Source organism: Haliaeetus leucocephalus, unplaced genomic scaffold (genome assembly GCF_000737465.1).
Source record: "Haliaeetus leucocephalus isolate CR32 unplaced genomic scaffold, Haliaeetus_leucocephalus-4.0 Scaffold151, whole genome shotgun sequence".
NCBI lineage: Eukaryota > Metazoa > Chordata > Aves > Accipitriformes > Accipitridae > Haliaeetus > Haliaeetus leucocephalus.
Window position 1 is genome coordinate 15,635,963 of NW_010972587.1, and position 21,270 is coordinate 15,657,232.

At 38.7% G+C, this 21,270-nt stretch overlaps 1 protein-coding gene across 3 annotated transcripts in view; it reads right to left on the minus strand.

Annotated features, from left to right (window-relative positions):
- Positions 1 to 1,181: 1,181 nt before the first annotated feature.
- NUP205 (nucleoporin 205kDa) overlaps positions 1,182 to 21,270 on the minus strand; it is a 54,234-nt gene continuing 34,145 nt past the window's right edge. For 2 of the 3 annotated variants that reach the window (XM_010561935.1, XM_010561937.1), the window contains exons 25-43: positions 20,840 to 20,914; positions 19,959 to 20,116; positions 18,939 to 19,019; positions 17,886 to 18,077; positions 15,963 to 16,233; positions 15,443 to 15,541; positions 14,093 to 14,241; positions 13,172 to 13,363; positions 12,849 to 12,970; positions 11,590 to 11,728; positions 11,242 to 11,368; positions 10,234 to 10,310; positions 8,594 to 8,722; positions 7,918 to 8,044; positions 5,398 to 5,564; positions 4,870 to 4,993; positions 3,839 to 3,967; positions 3,041 to 3,114; positions 1,182 to 1,834 (exon numbers count right to left, since the gene is read on the minus strand). In XM_010561935.1, coding sequence (XP_010560237.1) covers positions 1,682 to 1,834; positions 3,041 to 3,114; positions 3,839 to 3,967; positions 4,870 to 4,993; positions 5,398 to 5,564; positions 7,918 to 8,044; positions 8,594 to 8,722; positions 10,234 to 10,310; positions 11,242 to 11,368; positions 11,590 to 11,728; positions 12,849 to 12,970; positions 13,172 to 13,363; positions 14,093 to 14,241; positions 15,443 to 15,541; positions 15,963 to 16,233; positions 17,886 to 18,077; positions 18,939 to 19,019; positions 19,959 to 20,116; positions 20,840 to 20,914 — 2,585 coding nt within the window. In that variant the 3' untranslated portion in view covers positions 1,182 to 1,681. The remainder of the gene's footprint in view (positions 1,835 to 3,040; positions 3,115 to 3,838; positions 3,968 to 4,869; positions 4,994 to 5,397; positions 5,565 to 7,917; positions 8,045 to 8,593; positions 8,723 to 10,233; positions 10,311 to 11,241; positions 11,369 to 11,589; positions 11,729 to 12,848; positions 12,971 to 13,171; positions 13,364 to 14,092; positions 14,242 to 15,442; positions 15,542 to 15,962; positions 16,234 to 17,885; positions 18,078 to 18,938; positions 19,020 to 19,958; positions 20,117 to 20,839; positions 20,915 to 21,270) is intronic. The other variant, XM_010561936.1, reaches the window with a different exon arrangement.

Below are 21,270 nucleotides of genomic sequence, written 5' to 3' on the forward strand. Positions count from 1 at the left end.
GCTCCTCCACCCGTCCCCGCTCCGCTCCGCCGGCCCCGCCGCCGCCCGGAGGCTCCACGTCGATCGCCGCCGCGGCGAGTAAACGAGGCGCTTCCCCCTCTGCCGCCGCCTCGCCGTTTCGACACGGAGCCCGGACGACGGCCACCGACCTCGGCCAGCAAGGGAAGGGGCGAGCGCCGGGCTTCCCTTGCCCTCCCCTGCGCGGATACAGCCGGGCGGGAAGGGGTAAAGGGAGGAAAGATTTAAAAATAATAATTTAAAAAAAAAAAAAAAAAAGCGTGGCGAATCTGCGGCGGCGGAAGCGTTGGGCTGAGGGGAGGGGCGGGGCTTCCGGCTTCCCGCTTCCCGCCCGCCGGCGCCTCAGGCCGCCATCAAGGCGAATAAATAACGACGGCCCAGCGCGGCCCCGCGGAAAGGAGACCGGGGGCCGTCACAGCACGAACGTTCCCCACGTTCCACACCACCACCAGCCGGCTACCATCACGGCGTTTATAAAGTGCAGCGAATTCCTCGGAGCCGGCAGAATTCCAAAGTCATATTCCTGTAGTTAATGAGGAACTCGGTTCGTTACTTCCCGTTTTCTGCTGAGAGGGTAGAGAAGCAAGAAAAACCCTCTGGAGAATCAACAACGTCCAACTCCGTAAACCATTAATATCGAGCTGCTCCTGTGGAACAGCTAATAACCATCATCTGAGAGCAGGGCTGTCGTCATCCCTGCATAAAAGATGATGTAATTCTCGTAACTAGTTTGTGCAGATGAATAAGTATAAAATCGTAAAAAACGTGAAATACTAAGTAATGAAAAACAGAGGGCAGACAGAATATAGAAGGCACACATGGAGAATTGGGCTTTACGATCAGACTCTAGTAAGAGAAATCCAACAGATCTCATGTCAATAATCAGTGGTTAAGCTTTCTTTTTTTACATAAGAGACGAGGAGATAGGAATATCTCTTATGAGAACAATCTAACTATAGAACCAATCTACCACTCAAGCATGTTGCCTTCCTCCTCATGCATTTTATTCTGTATTTATACTCCTGTTCCAGCAAGCACAGCACAGAAAACTTTACTCCCCCAAGCCATAAGAACCAAACCCAGGGCAGTCACCTTCCATGACTTTCCCCATTCCCCCCCCCCCTTATCTAGACTTGTCCAAAGAGAAGCAGCTTCTACTTCTGTCAGCTGAAAAAAGGCAGGACAAGAGGGAGCAGAAACAAGCAGTTCACGCTGCCAAATGATCACCTTTCATACAGAATCCACACCAGAGTGACCACAGTCTGCAGGTGCTGAAACGTGAACCCCAGGTTTTCATTAAACCTGTGTGTGAAGCAAGAGCAGCATAAACAGACACAGACATTCTAGTTTTCTCTGAAAGCATCCACAAATGTGGTATCACCACAGCTGCAGAACTTTTGTTTCCTTTATGTCCTCCATCAGAATTCTTTCTTGCTTGAATTTTTATATTAATCATAACTCCGTTAAAAACAATCCTTTATTTTTCTTGTCAAGTTGGGAGCAGTAGGAAAGAATACACAAAACTGATCCATAGGGATAAGAAAAAAAGTAACAAAATATTTCTGACATTATTTAGAAAACGTATGATCTATAAAATCTGATGATCCAGAAGGCCTGCGCCAGTACACTGCTTCAAGAGGCAAGCAACATGTATCAGAGTCTTTTAGGTCCTTGATATCCTTAGGAGACCACGGATGCGTCTAACAAGAGCTTGAATAAAGGTGTATCGTGACCGAACCTTAGAATATAATCCTTCGATGTCCAGGAGCTTCTTCTGCAGAGATTCACCAAAGCTGTTTGTGGCTTCTATCTGAAGCTGAGAAACAGATTTGTTGCAGTCATCAGTACAAAATCTTCTCTTTCTGGAATGTCAGCTTATCCATCATCAACTACCTGTCAACTATGATTTATTCTCTAAGCCACTTTCAAAAGTATGTTTTTTCTGACTCCCCTAATAAGTACTGCTTGCATTGTTCCCTTACATTTTTCTCTCTAAATTGTATAATGGATAGCCTTTCTACAGAGGTTTTTGGGTGACTCAGAGCATTTACAGATTACCCAAATATTACCACCTTACAACCCCTCCAAGTTTTAGGAATTAAACAGTTGCATATAATTCAGCTTCTTCAGTTACAGTCATACAAACACTTCTTCCCATTAAAATTTACCTAGTCCTTTAATGACTGTTTAGGAGTGCAGAGTTCATGTGCATAGACAACAGTTTTTCATTAATACATATGTAAACAATCCCTGAAAAAGTTAATTACATTCTAAGTATTTTCGCAAGATGTTACTGTATATTTTGCTTTTGAACAAATGAAATAAGACAGATGCCTCATCAGAAAAAACACAACTGTTCTTATAATTCTAGATCTTATAAGGGTACTTGAGACTGCACAGGTTTTGAGCACATTTTTCTGCACAAACAGCAGTAGAAATGTTAGTGGGATTTATTAATGGTATTTTTTTTCTGCACCTCCGCATCAAATTTACACAAACCATTAAATCACTGTGTAAGCAGAAATCACTTCTTTGCTAACATTCACGTTTTATAGTCTCCTCAGTTTCTGTTACCCTTTTCAGTCTCATTTCTCTACAGCCTAGCTGCAGGTGACGTGTAGTAAACAGCTATAGTATCACAGAAGACTGGGAATCCTGCCCTCATGTTGCAAGTCTTTCAAGGATAACTGACGTTTTCAGAAAGCTATTACTAAAAAAATACATTCCATTTGACTGGTTTACAAAAAAAAAAAAAAAAATTTTTTTGCTAAGCCTAGCTCATTTTTCATTTAACTTTTTATATGAAGACTCAAAAATATGTGTGCAGCAGCACAAGTGATACCTGCATCATAATACTTTTCCCCCCAAATTTTGCAATGCTTCATTAATCCTAAATTAAGTTACATCCTGTTGGTGTTACCACAGGTTGTTCAGAGGTGGGAAAGCTACAGTCAGACTGCTCTCAACAGCTGTACGGTAATCAAGCACATTCGGTACTTTTCAGTAGACTGTCACATCTCACCTGTTCAATATCATGCTGGCTCACTCGATTCAGTCCGCTGCTGAAATCCAAGTTAGGCTCTGATCCAAAGGAATCTAGTGATAGAAAATGAGACGTTAAAATTGGCTGCTCCACACTATCTTCTTCACATCAAGTTACAAAATGATTTTAAAACGCAGTATTCCAAATTGGTCAGTAAACTTGTGCATTAGAAATTATACTCATTTTTAGACTTAAATTACTTAGAGAAAATACCTTAAGTAAGAGCCATAAATAATTTTGATCACACAACATGGCACTTTAAGCAAAAAGCTCTTCTGGGTCACTTCTCCCTTTCTGGCTGACTTCCATTCCTAATTTTTATTTTTTTAAAAAACCAAAATTCAACAAACTTCAAATCTTCTGTTGAATCAATAGGGCCTACAATTCTGAAAATACTTTTAAACCCACCAATATTAATTTTAGTCCTTTATTTCATCTTAATTATTTTATTGACATATTTTCCTATAAATTGTTTTGAATCACTGATCTGATTATATTATTTGAACTTCACTTGGTTTGAACAACAGAAATAAAAGCCTTAATTTTACCTTCCTTTGGAGGTTATGTGTAATAGACAAAACCCAAAAGTCTATGACTCAACAATATTTGTATTACCAATTCTCCAATGAGAATACAAAAAAAACCCAAAGGTATACCAAATTGAAACCAAACCTCTTTTATTAAATATAAATGGCAAAATATTAATAGTAGCAAATCAGTTTTAAAGTTAACCATCAGAAGTTATTCAAAGGCACTTTGATGTTTGAGAAATCTTACCTTGCAGCCTTCCTTTCTTAAATGACATCCTGGAGGACAGCAGCGGGTCTTGGGAGTCGGTGGGTGTGCAATGCAGTAGGTAGTGTTCCAGATGACGCCAAAGAATGAAGAGACATGTTTCTATAATATCTGTAGACACATCTAAGTGAAGGAGTCTGATTTTGTTGTCTTTAGATTGTACATTTACTGTATGAGCATATTTATATACTTTGAAGCAGCTGAAGATGTTAGCTCAACCATTTGTCACCTCCTCCAAGAGAAGCTTCTCACCCTCACCGCTATGGCCTGGCAATGGATCGCTTGCACTCTCCGTACCTGCTTCAAGAGCAGTGCTGGCGAGGTTGCTTCAGTGACTGCTACTCACCCTGAAGAGGCTTTAAACCAGCACTGCACCACAGCAGGGTGTGAGTGCTCATGTGATTTGTAATGATAGCTCAGGTGCAGAGACAGCAAATTAAAGCTGAGGTTATAAAGCTCGGGATGGCAGTAACATCTTAAGTTACAACAGGTAAGTCTGCAAGAGCACACCCTTCCCAAATTAGCTTTCAGAGGAAAAATCTGATCCACTGCAGACAATTATTTTGTGTGTGACTATCTGTTTCCATAGAATTACTGGCGTTTATGAGATTAGGTTTATGCAAGGTTGACGGTAAGACTGGAAACTGCAGTTGCTCTGACAGGCACCTCAAAATTATTTGTCAAAATATTTCTTCCACCACACTTGTACACATGCAAATGTTTAGTGGGTCTGGATACTGAATTGAAGAGCTGGGCCATAATAACTCCTCCATTATAATGTTGCAGAAAGTCCTAGCAGGGTCTCCATGATGGGAATTACTAACTTGAAAATATTTACATTCTGACAATAGCAGAACAATACCCTCTTACTAATTTAATTTTCAGAATTTCAATTTTCCTTTTTGCAAAAAGCATTGTTCAAAGTGGTCAGAAATCTAGGTAAAGAACCTGTTCCTATTTCTCTGCTTTTTCTGGAGCATCACCTTGAGGTCATTTCAATTTTAGAAGGATACAAGAACAGAGAGAAAGCAGCTTGGCTCGGTTGTTTATCAGCTTCACCAGGCGTCGCCTTGCCAAAACATATTTTTGGGAAGTGGAGATTTTGTCAACCCCAGCTGGCATAACTGACTGACACAGCTGTGATAAGAAGAAGAAAAACAAGAAGATTGTAGCAAATCACAGAGCATCAAAAGAATAAGCAAATAAAATTACTTATCAATAACTAGAACTTCCTTGTCAGCTATTATTGCTTTAAAAATGTGCTCTGCATTTTGAATTTGCATAACCTTACTGACTAAAAAAATGGAGAAATTAAATGTATCCCCAAGCAACTATAATGAAAATCACAACTTTTACAAAGTTAGGCCCAATATTTTCCCTGAAGTTTTAGGTCACTCATTCTATGGACCCCTTCATCAACAGTAGAAAGGAATATGCACAAAACCTGGAACTATTTATTTATCCAATATGCTTTGGAGTCTGTTACAGCTATGTCTAAGTTACAAACAATACAGAGACTACAGAGTCAGAAGACCTATTACCTCTTTTATTTCATCTGGTGGGAGTTGCTCCACATTTTGCAGTTTGTTAACACTCTGACGATGGCTATCATAGTAACTGAAGAAATCACTAGTGCTCTGTTTCAGCAGGTAGACGATAATACCCAAGCCAGGCAAGTGCCAGTATGGGACCACAGGTGCTTGTGGATCTGGAAAAGATGGTGAACAAAATATAATTAAAAAAAAAAATTAAAAAAAGAACAAGAAATCAATAAGGTATGTTCTCTGTCAATAAAGTAGTGAAAGACATGAAAGCACTGACACGTTTGTATTTTATACTTCTGTGGCAGAAGTAATACAAATGAAAGTCTAGGCAAGAAGTTCTGTGGGTACAGTACTAGAAGGCAGTCAGCACAGTAAGTACTGAGCATAACACATGAAATGTAACTAGACCAGAAGACTTACTATTTAAGTATTTTAACCACTCAGCTGCATAATAGCATGCTGTAAACGCTTAACATGTGGCATAATGAAGAGTTCCAGTCATCATCAAAACACATCTTACATGCCATAAATGAGGTCCTAGTTTCACAAAATGTAATCCGGCACAGAGGCTGAAAAAAAGAAATCCTCACCTTCCCCTACCTTGTGCTATTTATTTACATACAGGTTTTTTTAACTGATATATGTGTTTCTGAGGCTGCCATGGGAAGTGAATTAAAAAGGATTTTTAGTCACATTTGTTTTAACTTGGATTATTTTCCCAATTTGGCTTAGTGCAAGGCTGCAGAAGCATGTGTTCCAGAACTAGAAAATGGGCAGCTACAGTACTGGCATAAAGTGACTTAAAGTATATGTGAAACTACAGCCTCTGGTTCATTCTGGTGATAAAAGAAAGACTAGGGAAAATGTGGGCCCTCTCCAGAAGGAAATGGGAGACCTGGTTACCCAGGACATGCAGAAGGATGAGGTACTCAGTGGCTTTTTTGCCGTGGTCTTCACCGACAAGTGCTCCAGCCACACCATCCAAGTCACAGAAGGCAAAGGCAGGAACTGGGAGAATGAAGAACCACCCACCACAGAAGATCAGGTTCGAGACCATCTAAGGCATCTGAAGGTGCACAAGTCCATGGGACCTGACGAGATGCATCCACGGGTCCTGAGGGAACTGGTGGATGAAGTGGCTATGCCACTATCCATCATATTTGAGAAGTCATGGCAGTCCAGGGAAGTTCCCACTGACTGGAAAAGGGGAAACAACGCCCATTTTTAAAAAGGGAAAAAAGACAGACCCGGGGAACTACAGGCCAGTCAGTCTCACCTCTGTGCCTGGCAAGATCATGGAGCAGATCATCCTGGAAACTATGCTAAGGCACATGAAAAATAAGGAGCTGACTGGTGACAGCCAACACAGCTTCACTAAGGGCAAATTGTGCCTGATAAATTTGGTGGCCTTTTACAATGAGGTTACAGTGCTGGTGGATAAGGGAAGAGCAATGGACATCATCTCCCTGGACTTGTGCAAAGCTTTTGACACTGTCCTGCAAGGCATCCTTGTCTCTAAATTGAAGAGGCATGGATTTGACGGACGGACCACTTGGTGGGTAAAGAATTGGCTGGACGGTCGCACTCAAAGAGTTGCGGTCAACTGCTCGATGTCCGAGCGGAGAGCAGTGACAAGTAGCATTCCTCAGGGGTCGGTATTGGAGCAGGTCCAGAGGAGGGCCATGAAAGTGATCAGGGGGCTGGAGCGCCTCTCCTATGAGGACAGGCTGAGAGAGTTGGGGTTGTTCAGCCTGGAGAAGAGAAAGCTTCGGGGAGACCTTATAGCAGCCTTCCAGTACCTAAAAGGGGCCTACAAGAAAGCTGGAGAGGGACTTTTATCAAGGGCCTGTAGTGATAGGATGTGCTGGTTTTGGCTAGATAGAGTAATTTTCTTCACAGTAGCTGGTATGGGGCTGTGTTTTGGATTTGTGCTGAAAACAGTGTTGATAACACAGGGATGTTTTCATTACTGCTGAGCAGTGCTTACACAGAGTCACTTTTCTGCTTCTCACCCCACCCCACCAGCGAGGAGGCTGGGGGAGCACAAGAAGTTGGGAGGGGACACAGCCGGGACAGCTGACCCCGACTGACCAAAGGGTATTGCAGACCACAGGATGTCATGCTCAGCATACAAAGCTGGGGGAAGAAGAAGGAAGGGGGGGACGTTCGGAGTGATGGGGGTTAAACCACAACACAGGACATGGGGTAATGGCTTTAAACTGAAAGAGGGTAGATATAGATAGATAAAGAAGAAGTCTTTGCTGTGAGGTTGGAGAGGCACTGGAACAGGTTGCCCCAGAGAAGTTGTGGATGTCCCATCCCCGGCAGTGTTCAAGGCCAGGTTGGATGGGGCTTTGAGCAACGTGGTCTAGTGGAAGGTGTCCCTGCCCATGGCAGGGGGGTTGGAACAAGATGATCTTTAAGGTACCTTCCAACCCAAACCATTCTATGATTATTTCCTACTGGCCCAAATGTCACACCATTCAGTCTCATCAAATATCAAGCCAAAAATCTCACCCTGACGAGGCCCATCTCGGTTGGTTGATTCTGACAGGCTAGGAGTAAACAGACAAACAGCGTGCTGAAAACTGGGGGCGCTTTGCAACATAAGTGACTCACAGTATTCCATCACGTTTGCACAGATCTGCCAAAAAATATGACAGCATGTCAGTTACAATATCTACAGGCTTCGGAGCATTAAATTTTAAATGGATAAATGTCAATAAACAACATGTTTTGCTCCCTCTCTTCTCACTAGAATGTGATGATTCTCTTTTCTGAGCAGTTACAGCCTCTCTTCTATTTCAAGTCTAGGACTTGCAACCTGGCCTCTTTCCCAAACCTGCTAGTTAAAATTTCTGGTCACTTTTAAGTCCCCTTTGGCTCTAACTTAGTGTTAGTCATTGCCCTCTATACCCAGCCTTTATTTTGAAAATTTCTCATCAATTTAAGGCTTTGAAGTTCACAGAGTTTGTACCCAAAACAATAATGCTATTTGCTAATGCAATTTTAAGTAAACAAATTTTCAAGGTTTACTTTAAATAGAAATAAAATGTGGGATCTCATACCAAACTAAAAACAGTGTAAAGCATTACCAATATCATATGAAAGTATGACAACTAAACAAATCTGCACAGCAGCTAAGAAATCACAATTTGAGACTGAAGGTTCTAGCAGCTTCTTGTGTCCTTACCTGTTGCATGGCCAACTCGATTTCATCCCTCTTGTTCACTCTGTCTCCCTCTGCGTTATCATCTTGCAGTTTAAACTGACGTAGTCTGTCTGAACCACCAAACCGACTTAGAAGTCCTAAGCACTGGCGCTGCCATAAAAAATGAACATATTAATTAATATCTCAACAAATGAAGTGCACGATTCTTTACACTTAAGTGATACATATACCTTAAAACACAACAGCAAGACAGCAAAGCACATAAAACTCTGTAAATGAAATTTAAATTTTTAAAACACAACTAATAAATTAATGGCACCCTAAAACAGTTTCTTGAGAAATGAATGCAATTCAAAAGTGTACAACTTTGTCTTATGTCTATTCCAGACTATTATACTGACTAGCATCAATATTACCCATTCCCACTTAAAACACCTTTACCTATACAGACAAACTAACAAAATCTAGATATGAAGATAATAAGCTCCATGAAAGTAGAGTGCAAAAACCAATTCAATAGTTTCATAAAAAGAAGTAGCATCAATAAATTTGTTTTTAGTTTACATGTGGCTGTTAAGATCACCAAAGTGCTTCAGACCGTATATCAGTTTTGTGTGGAATGGCAAAAAAAGATATCAAAGATTAAAGATTTTTTGGTAATTACTTTTGGGGAAGAGTACACTTAAATGCTTTTATACGTGATGAAAATAACAGGACAAGCTAGAGAGAAAAGTTGCAATAACAGATGACTGATTCACACAGTTTTGCTCAGAACAGCTCGGGTTTCAAATTAACTAATTAAAACTTCTTATTAAAAAAAAAAAAAAAAAATCTTTCTGCTTTCCCATGGGAACTTCTTGCTGACATGATGCAGCAGAATACAGAGTACCCCAGCATTACAGCGATCGTTTACAGCTTGCTACTCTGCTTCAGGCTGGTCAGCCTAATAGTTACTATCTAAGTGTCTAGAGAACACATCCTTCTCTTACAACCAGAAGTATCTGATAGGGCAGCCCTTTCTATAGATAGTTTTCAATTACATATTTCTTTACAGAAGTCCTCGCTCACATGAACGACAAAGCTTCAAAAACGTTGCTGGATGCTGAATGCTGAGCTGTAAAGAGGTCTGCAGTGATAGCTTTTGAGCAAGACTTACTCTATCGGGGCTTTCATTCTGCTTTCTAAGGGTTATTTTTAAAAGGGGAGGGAAGAAATAAAACAGTAGCATGCTTGAGACTCCAAATTGTTGAGCTGAAGACATGCTTGTGGCAAAAGTGGTAACAGTATGTCTGCATTACTTCACATACTTTGGTGTTGACCTGAAATTCTTCTTCTCCTCCACATAAGTGGAATCCTAAGCCAGGGAGGGCAACAGAGTCCCTGACACAACTCTGATGTTGCCAAAGGTTATCTTTTCTACTTGGTTGGGAGACAGGGAACCAACCCCAAAAAACCAAAGCACCAAAACCACACACCACACAAACTACCACACTTACACAAACCATCCCCACCCTGCCAAAAAAAAACCCGAACCACCACACATTCTTCTTAATGATAGAAAACGTCCCTTTTATAACTGCTACTACTCAGAGTACAAAACCAGGAACTCATCTACATACACAATTCTAAAAGGACAAGTGTTAAATATACAACTTTACTACCTGAAATCGGCCTATATGTCCTTGTAGCTCCATCAGCGTCCCTTCATTAACATCAATGTCCATCTCACTTAGCACTCCTGATAAAAGGTACAGCCATTAAATTAACTGTTTGGTGGTTGGGTTTTTTTGAAAGAAAACAGATTTATGCAGTAAATCCATTTAAATACAAGCATTGATCAGAAAAATTTCAGCCAAACATACAAATTCTATTTTGCACACTATTTGAGGAAAACATTCAGATATGAATGCAGCTACTAGCAGGTACACGAGAGCATGTAGCTTAGCATGAAAATTGCAGCTGTTGTGCAAAGCTCAGTATGCTGTAAGCAAAGAAACATTTGGGCTCAACCTACAGCCCTGCACCCCTTTTCTATTGTAGTCAGACATCTCTCCTGAACAAAGCAAGCCATTAAATCAAAATAGAGAAGTTATTTTGAAATGGTAAGCAAGTCTTCTAGCATGCAGAAGAAATCACTATATCCATCACAATAATTATCAGTCCTCTGTGAAGATAAGTCACCCAAGAGAAATATCAGTACGCTAATCCACAGTGCTTCTCCCTGGAAGCTTTCTTTTTCAAATAAATAAAAATGGAGAGGACCTTAACAAAGATACAGGTATGCAAACAATTTTCTGTCTTCATTTCCTCAGTAATAGAATTTGCTGAATGAAAATTCTTTTTAAAAATACCACACACACTTTGAACACTACCATTTGCAAGTCATCTCAAAGACAAAAAGTACTTACTCTCAGGTAGCATAATGAAAAGAAAATTGGGAAGTCAAATGCATATCGATAAGGGCACTACGTCCACTGCAAATCCACCATACTTACTTCAAGAACAATTATTTAACATTTCTTTATTTTTCCCAGAGCTCTACATGACAAGAAAATTCTGTATCGTAGTAGATATTCCTTTATACGTCTTACTATTTCTTTACAGAAAAGAAAAGAAAGCCTGAAATTCATGCAGATGGGGCTAAGAGACTTCAAAACTGCAGTTCCTACCAGGCAAAGCTGCCTTGCTGATTATTCCTGTCAGGCAGGCCAGCTCCTGGAGAGATCCAACACTAACATCTTGACACCTCAGGATTGCCTGGATAGTATCTGAATGGGAAATTAGGAACTGCAAAACCTGTACCACAAGAAGAAAAGGGAAAATATGAATGACTCAAGATTTAGCAGTGAGCAGAGAGGAAGCAATGCTTTAACTTTTGGAGAATTTTAAAGTTATCTCTCATGTCGGTGAGGATGGGATTTTAAAAAAAAAAAAAAAGCTTACTTTCAGAGCAAAAGGACACATAATTTCTTTGAATGAGCGGTAGCTGCGATGCTCTAGCATCTTTTAGAACTTACTTGTCCTGCTGCTTGCAGGTGCTGTGCCATGCTGGATGTGAGAATAACTTGGCACAGTTGAAGAGCTGGAAGAAGAATCTGGCGGTAACGTTCCACTGGAGCAGGAATGAAGACTGGGGGATCTCTCATTCCATACATTCTTAAGAGGTTTTAAAAAAAAAAAAAACAAAAAAAAAAACCACAGTGTAAGAAAATTGAAGCCCACTAGTGAAGCAGAGCCTCAAGCCTACAATCACCCTCAAGAATCTGCAAATATTCATATTTCAATAATAGGTCTGTACCTGAACTGAATTTATATTTGGAAAAGCAACAAATTTATGATACACAGCTGCTACAATTTACCTAGAAAGCTGCTGCCAGACATTTTCTCTAAGCAGAGAAAATTACTTCTTTGTACCATACTACGATAAATCAGATTACTTTGTTGTAGAAATATGACATGTGTTTTCTCTACTTACATGTAAAACTAAATATTCTCAAATATTTTAGGAAGAGGTGTGCTTAATTCTAAAGCAACCGATATATACAATCTTCTACAAATGCCCTGTAGGTTCCACGCAATCTTATACATCTCATTGGCACTTTTAAACAGAGTACTTGTCTAAGTCTTAAATTCTTCCAAAGTGTTTGAACCCCCAGTGTGTCACTAAGAACCGTAAATTTAAAGCAAGGACCAAGGTTTGAAATCAGCCAAGGTGATTTCCCCTAAATATGCAGTTTCCTTCTCTGAGATATTCTCTCGGTCATCTCACAACGACTAACAACATGACAACACATCAAGAAACTCATCAAGCAATATATAACTGTGATTTTAAATTTTTTTCTTAAAAACACATAAAATATTTCTGAAATGTCATTTACTTCACTGCTCACTCATTAGTGCTTTATGGGGGGAGGACAAACTCCGCACTTTTTGTTCACTAACTGCAAAGGCCCCAAAATAAATTTACACTTTAGGCTGTTTTTCAAACATTACAGTCTAAATAATATAATAATAATAGGAATTATTATTATAATTATCTAAGGTATCAAACAAATAAGATTTTACATAGTCTAAGTAACTGGACATGCAAGTACAACTTCACACCCACTTACTTGGAATTTTTCACTCAATAAAAGGTAGTTTTAAACTGAACTGACAGATTAAAGAAACACACACAAAAAGAATATACACTCAAAAGCTCGTGGCTATAAAAAGACACCATATCCTTCCAAGACTATATTACAGTTTCAAAATCAGTCAGGGAACCAACACTTACCCCTGATGGTCTGTTTCGGGTCGCATATCATACACTTGACACTGTGCCAGCCTCACAATTACTCCAGACCGCAACAGCTCTAATGCCCCTTGCTGACTTTTAGCTACTCTAGTGAGGAATGCCTAGAGAAGAGAAGGGTGAGTATTGGAGATGCACAATGAGACTTATTATAACTATTTTCTCTCTTCATTTTAACATAATTTCAAATAATATTATTTTAATAAAGTATCTCTGAGTACAATCAATGTGAAGTATAGACAAACAACTTTTATTTAAAAAAACCCCACCACCATACCACAAAATTGTTTCTGAAGTACTGTTACCATTTTGGACTCGTAAGTGTACAGCGCTTTAAGTAAAGGGGGCTGAGGTGTGAGCAAGCTCTGAAGAGTCAGATCATCATCTGCTAGGCTATCCACAAGCACCTTCAGGTAGCCACTGTTGGAGAGATACAACAGCCACTGCTGCTGCTTGTCTACTGAAACAATACGATCAAGCAAAGCCAATGCCAGCATCTGGGATGGGGGAAGGAAAAAAAAAAAAAAAAAAAAAAAAAAAAAAAAAAAAATTAAATCTATGAGATCAATGAGATTTCTAACAAATACCTGGAAACATGAAATGCTAAGCAGTTCCTTCTAACAGCTTCTTAAAAGCAAAATGCATTTCTGCACTACAATCACAATCCTTTATGTGGAAAATATTTTAAGATTTCTTGACATTTGAGTATAGTATGAGGCAATTACCTTTTCTCTATTACTCTAACAAAATATCACAGATATTGTTGAACTATTCCAAAGTATTTTAATGAAATATTGCTACAAGCACAATTGCTATTTAAAACTAGTTTGCATTCTGACTAGATTCCTGTCCACTGAAGTTAATATCAGAAAATATTTCTTCCTGAAGTCACCAAACCTTCCCAGAGCGGGAAAATAAACTGGTAAGTCCATGATTTAAAAATAATAACAAATAAATGCCACAGCAGTTCATACCTACAATCTTTAGCAGCAGTTCTTGCCACCCTTAAACAATAGGGCACATAGCTTCTTTGAGAAAAAAATTAATATGCATGTATGCCCCTTCAACAGCTTGAAGGATGAGTGGGAGGACAGAAACGTGAAAGAGATTAAGTACCTACAAAAAATGTTCTAGTTCTACCTCATGAAATTTCCCTTTTCTGCACAGTACTAAAGTGTTCTTTAAAACACACTGAACAGCGATTGCAAAGAAATAGATTTACTTACCCGGCCTATCTCATGACCATCACAAGCATCACGACAGACCACCTCCATGAGAGCTGCCCCATAACTCTCAATAATTGCCATGTTTTCCCGTTGCAATTTACTAAACACGTCTTCAGGAGCTGTCAGACGTTCCCACATTGTTTTTTTAGCTGTAAAAAGAAGTAAAACAAAAAATGAAAAATGCGAAGATGGACAGCTTAGCATCAGGTTAGCTACAGTACAGCTGAGGCTACATCCTTCAGAGCATTCTCTATCTTAAAACAGAAATGCCCTGAACATTGGATGGGGTTTTTGACCAAAGTGCAAATGTTTTCCTACAAATCCATTCTTTCCTGAATATCACACACAGGCCAGCCAGCACAAAAAATGTGTGTGCCTGTATACATACACCACCCTTGCAAATATATATTCTGCATTAGACATATTGACTCTTAGAATCATTTTGAGCAGACTGTTAGGCCTAAGAACTTTCACTGGGACCAAAACACTCAGTTTTGAAGGGATGTAAACAAGGTAACTTAAGTGGGAAAGGGCCAAATCCAAAGCCAGTAATAAACTACAATGGGGTCATAACAAATTCAAAGGTACTTTTACTACTGTAGGTCAAAATGCTGATCAAGTGATAGCAGTAAAAGTCTGCATGCACAGCTACTAGCCCCAAGTTTGTTTTTCAATCCTTGTCCAAGCTCTAAGATGAAATAATGATTAGAAACACTGACAAATCAAGTATTTAAGCCATTAACAGAGAGAGTGTGATATTCACCATAAGTTCTCTTGGTTAAGCTCCAACTCTGGCTGGCTTATTTTTTGATTATTTTTTGGGGGGTAGAGGTGATGCTTTTTTGTTTGTTTGTTTTCCCCCTCAGGGGTCTTCAGCTAAAGTAACAGAAAGAATATTAAAAAATCTTTGGGTTGTTTCTCTTTTAAATAGGATCACTCTGGTATGAGTGTACACACAGATGTGGAGGCAATACATTTCTACAGTTGTAACTGTTCTCAAGTAGGTCCAAGTAATCTCTAGTCCTTTGACAATTTTGTAGCTATGACGCATAGCTTTAAATCAACACAAATGAAATATCTTCTTTAGTGCTGGAGGTCACAAGCCTAATATCCTCATCCAGAACAATACATTTTGAATGCACATGTAGCTAGACCGGCCAGAATAGAGGAAGATTTGCATCATTTAGCATAAGCAACTAATTTCAGAGGCTCTTGGAGTAAGATGGTTTCTATCTACATAATCTATCTGTTTCCAGAAGACAACTCAGCATGAAGAAAGTGTACTGTTCAGGGTTAAATAACCTTTTTTTTTTTTTTTTCCCTGTTTTCCATAATACAGTTGGACCATACCCGCTTCTAAAGTGTCTGGTTCATCTGGTCTCTGGGCTATCTGCAAATAATAAAGCAGTGATCCATAAAGGTGTGTTCTCACTCTCTGGAAGCCACCACCTGTTCACGAGAAACATTCATAATTAAAACCAAATAAAAGTAAATTCTGTAACACCATCTTCCACTGGTACTTAATTTAACTTTCCTACGGCAATGCTGCAGAAATAAATAAAACAGATTCCTTAAGTCAGAGTTCTACTGTTCACACAAAAGTGTATTTGTGACAATTCAGCAAGTTCATGCTGCTCCCCAAAAGTGGCAAAATTTATGCGTCTTCTGCTTGTAGTTCAGTTTAAAAAAATAATATGCCTTTATTAATTTTTTTCTTGTTAGTAACATCACTTAGATTTATATTAATCATGTAAGATCCACCTAACTGACTGTAATAAAAATCCTCACTGCAGTAACAGGAAGTAGCTCAGTCCATCTTTCTGCTCTTGGTGGCTGGAATTCCCACACATGCACTGCAAAGGTCACACACCTGTTTTCAAAATGAAATCCAACAGTTTTTTTAAGATGATGTGGAGGGAGGAGTCACCAATGGAAGCAAAACCCATGGATATGCTCTCAGAGCCAGGTGATGAGGTAAAAGAACCATCCAGCATCAAGACATATTGGGACTGTCCTGCCATGGGGAGTGCAAGTGGCTGTTTCTGCTCGGTTTTCACAGACTGGCTCAGGTGGGCAGTCAGGGTGAACACAGCCCCTGCCACCACCGGCATCAACTCCTGAGCTGCATCATCATCTAGGATCTTAATACAGAAGAAGAAGAAAAAGAAAAAAAAAAGAAAAGAAAAAAAAGAAAAAAATGAAGTCGAAAAGTGTCTGATTTTATGAGCTATTAAAGCAATTAATTTAGCCTCTCACAGCTATTTCATTTATGTATGCATAAAGATTTCATTAACATGGCACTATTTAAAACAAATCAAAATCAGTGGTGTCAGAAACTTTTTCAGAAAGATGAGTTGAACACATTTTAATTGAGAAGATCATTAGCCTTTTTTTTATTTACACAAATCACAGGCAGGATGATAATTAAATATGGATGGGGAAAAGGGAAGGAACATGCTGATGTTTGAGTTGCTTTATTAGTTAAATATCTAAACCTAAGGTAGGAAGAGAACAACTGACACCCTTTTGGCTTTACAGCTCTTTAAAGAAAACTATTTTCATTAAGAATGTGAAGATACAATTTAGAAAACTCAAAGGGGTGAGCATCAAAGAAATAAGCATCAAAGGAGCATTTAAGACAATGTGGAGAAACACTAACAAGAAGTTTGCATTTACTATTTTAGTTCACCGTTTAAAAGGTAAACCTGGTATCTTGATCACTGACACTCAAGGAGCTTTCCTTTTAAGCAATATAGTTGTTTAATACAAGAGATCAATTATTTTCAAAAGAAAAGAATGATAATTGTTTTCTCAAATTAACAAAATCTTCACTAAAAATTAAGTATTAGAGAAAATTAAGAGTCTGAAATTCCTTCAACTAGCAAAGGCCTCCCTTGTTACCCATTTTTTAAATTTTTTTCACGAAAAAAACAAAACCAGCACTCCACTAAAAAGTAGGTTTTAGGTAACTCCTACAAAAAAAATAATGGAAACAACAACAACAGAAATCCAAAAGATTACCTTTTGCTTGAAAAAAATATAATACTTTCACATATATTTCTCAAAACACAGCTTGTCTAATCAGGAAAACTACAAACAGCATAAATCACAATAAATAGAGAAAAAAAAAACAACCCGCAGCAGCCTAAACAATACAAGGATCCTTCATTAAATTTTGTCCTTGAGAATAGCTGGGTCAGTAGTAACTGCCTAGTCTGTCTCAAAAATTACTATTATAATTCAGCAGTAAACCAGCTAGACTTTAAATATTTCAAGACAAAGCAAACTCTCACATTTCCAAAAGCCGTTCTAATTGTAAAATCTTTACTTTTTCTACTCTGAAGCTTCATTCAACTCTCTCATTTTTTAAAAGAAGCAGCAGTAGGATTTGCAGTGAGTTATCTAAATGCAGTAAATCAGCAACTTCAGTACTGTTTGTCTTCATCCCTTCCAGATTAGTTCTCCTATGTTCCTCATCAAATAGGGCTGTCTCTTTTTCACACATCCTTTCCAGACTACCATCATACCGGATTTATACTGAAGTGTCTTTGAATTCGTCAATATATGGTTCATAGTTCAACAGTAGCTATGCAAGAATACAGAGTATCCCCTCTGTCCACAGTGCATTCAACTTTAGCATAGTAGCAATCAGAAAACTAAAAAGAATACTAAAGGCAGACAAATTTTTTTTGGATTACAGTCAAGAATGCTACTGGAAGCATAGTTTCTCTTTCACGCAAGAAGATACAGCTACAAAGTTCAAGGAGACAGTTGACGTCCAGTGTAGCATTACCTTATCATGCACATCCTGCAACAAATCACGGATAATCAGTTGTCTGTCCTCAGCCTGTATGAGATCCTGGGGGCAGGCAGTGAGTATAATTTCCACCAGTTGTCGCCATGACTCTAAAGCATGCCGTTTAGCATGGAGGCATTGCAGCAGCTTGTTCCGCTCCACTACATACTGCAGGATAGTGTTGATCTCCTGAACACCCATGACAAAGAAATTGAATTATAATATGCTAAAAGAGTTAGTGGCAAAGACAGATTTCAAGATGACAGTTTTATCTATTAGTAATAGATATGGGGGGGGGGGGAAGGTAAGTTTTCAGCTTATCAAAACCAAGCTGCTATTAATCATTTTAACAAGATGGGACAAACCATTTCTGAGCTGATTTTCACAAGGCCTTTCCATCATGAATGTCTCAAGCTCACAGTAATTAAAAAAAAAAAAATTAACCAGGGAAATTATTTCCTAACATACACTTTAAACAAAAACAACTATGAAAAATCTATTTGTGCATTTTCTTCCCATTTTATTCTGAGTCAATTCTCCTTCAACTTTCAAATCCATTCAGCCAATTTCAACTAAATTTAAAAGATGGCAAGAATCTCAGAAAATAATTAAACTCCAAGTTCACTGAAATTATAGCTGTGCAGAAGAAAGGAGAAATAAATTGGCATCCCCTATGAGAGAAAGGCAAGATGAACTTGGCTGCTACAGACTGTACTTGTCAACAGCCAATCTTGACATCAATATATACTGGTTTCTGTACAGTGGGGTGGGAGCTGCAATTGTTATCAGTAATGGGGAGGGAAAAGGTTCAAGAAAAAAGAAACCAGATTCCACGTCTGCTGTTTAGAGATCAGTACATTAAGAAGTAGTTTATCTTACCAAATTTTAATGGAATTTTAATGTCTTCCCCCTCCCCCCCTTCCTTCAGGAATTACTAACTCATAGTTAGGACTCAAATCCACAAGCTTTCATAGTAAAGCTTAATGCTTGACAGTATATGAAATCCACCAAGACCATCAACAAACAGTAGTTTACTTTTTCTATACTTACCTCCATAAGTAAAGGTCTCTGGCCTATTGCTGCCATTCCTTGAAGGGCATTGACTTCTGCAACCAGAACTCTGTGAAGGTACTGAAATTAAAAAGTTAAAATAGAAACTTTAATGACAAGGAAGATGTATTTGTGCCTCCTAGAAGTATTTAGGAGATGGCTACATAATGAGATGCAACTGAAGGACTGAGATTCAAATAAGTTTTACTCATTTTTTTAGGTTTCTCCAGTACTTCGCTCTCTAACTGCAGTACTTTTAGCTGTCTAGTCTCTCTCCCTGCTCACTACACTTCTCGTTTTTGCACTCGTTGATTTCCTTCTGTTCCTAAGTTGCTCTGTCCTTTCATGAGCTCTTCTAAGACATCACACTCCCTTTCCTCTTCAACCTCCGCTGTAGTCCTCTTGCACAGAAGGAAGGGTTTGTTTCCTCTCAAGTCTAAAATACATTTTACAACATAGAATATCTGGTTCCTAATATGGAATAGCTGCATTCCTATCACCATCAAGATCACTTATACATTACATTCCGCTCCTGCTCTGTCCATTGTCCCTCAGATCACAAATTTTTCAGGACTACTTATACACTTGTCAAACACTCATCACAATGCGACACTAACTGAAGACTCTAAGAACTACTACTGTACACAACTATGTTGTGTAATAATTGTGTACACATATGTAGTACTACATAGTTGTGTACTGGAGACCAATGAAATATGCAAGGTGGATGTCATATCTGCAATATCACTTGGGTGTTCCAAGATAGGAAAATCATTATGATAGAAAATATTTCCTGGAAGTGTCTTAAACTGATGCATCTGTCTACTGCAAATGAGAAATTGGTGTGTGCAATGCAGAAGAAATAAAACTAATCCAAATAGTTTGCATAAATTATGCACATATCTGAAACAGCCATACTTTTTATGTGAAAGCAAGTTTCAAAGTATTATTAATACACTGATCATTATTATTAAGATACAAAACAGCACATGCAACTTGAGAACATAGACCACTGCGCACCTTGACATTGCAGACCACTTGTCCACGTGCATTCTTGTGCTCACAATTAGCAATGACTTGTTCAATCTGAACCCGGTCAAAAAAATCCAGTTGTAAAGGCTCTGGAATGTCCTGACTGAAGTCGATTGAATCCAGAATACTTAAGATCTTCCTGCGTACTGGAAACGTAAATCAATTCAAACTGTTTTCAGAAATATCAAGGTGGGGGGGGAAATGACAAGAGGAGCCTACACATTAAGATTTGGATTTACAAAGGTAAAGTTTCAAAAGAAAACATTAAATCTTCAGAAAGTGCAATCAGTCTGTATAAGGGGCTTAAAAACACTTTCTAGAGCCTTAAATTCTTAATTTGTTTTATACTGTATTGTTCTCTTGTTATGTATGCATGTAATCCAATATTTACAAATACAAGAGTCTAATTTTTTTCTCCTAAATAAAAGCAGGCTGGTTTTCAATCAGAACCATGCAGTCTTTTGTTGAGACTTAGAAACATAGTAAGTAATCTGAAGTTACTTACTTGGGTTTTACATTCTTTGCCATGAAAATACAAATATGTTCACCCTTAGCAACAGTCTCACTGGTTTTACTGTTAGCAGTAAATTTATGGACTGCCATCCTCCCGTTCTGCCCTTCCACAGATACTTAAACACATACTCTTCTAACTTCCTTTCCACTCCAGTATTTTCCACTCACTCCAACCATCTATGTCAAGGTTCTAAAATTCATTCTCTTCCCCACACTAAATAAAGTTGTTCTGCATACTGCTGCTGTTTAGAAAGTTTATTATTTTCTTTTTCAAACTGTCCTTTCTAGAGGCAGCCCTCCCCCCTTCAGGATCAGAAAAACTTTACTGGGAAATTATCAACAGCCGTAATGCTTACCTTTGGAAGCAGTGTCAAAGTGGAGAAATCCACTGACCGATCGACTTTCATCTTCCATCCCTCCTTCACCATCAGCTGAAGGTAATGAAACATAGTAAATAAATGAAAAAAAAAAAAAAAAAAGTAGTGAAAAATACCACCTACTTTATTAATACTGAAAGACAAAGATGGATAGAGCACACACTGACAAACCTCTTACGTTAAAGTCTTCCAATACAAATATAGCCTTGACTGTTAATAAAATGAAAACAAGTTATCTCACAGAAGCTAGCCAATTATCAAATACAGACTAGACAGTACTAGATATTCCTAAAAAGACACCCCACCCTCCAGTATGAATAATGCAGTTGGATGAACACTAAAATGAGTAGGGTATCTGAATACAGTTTCCCGTACTCAGATCTCCACAAGGATGAAGAGACAGTCTTCAG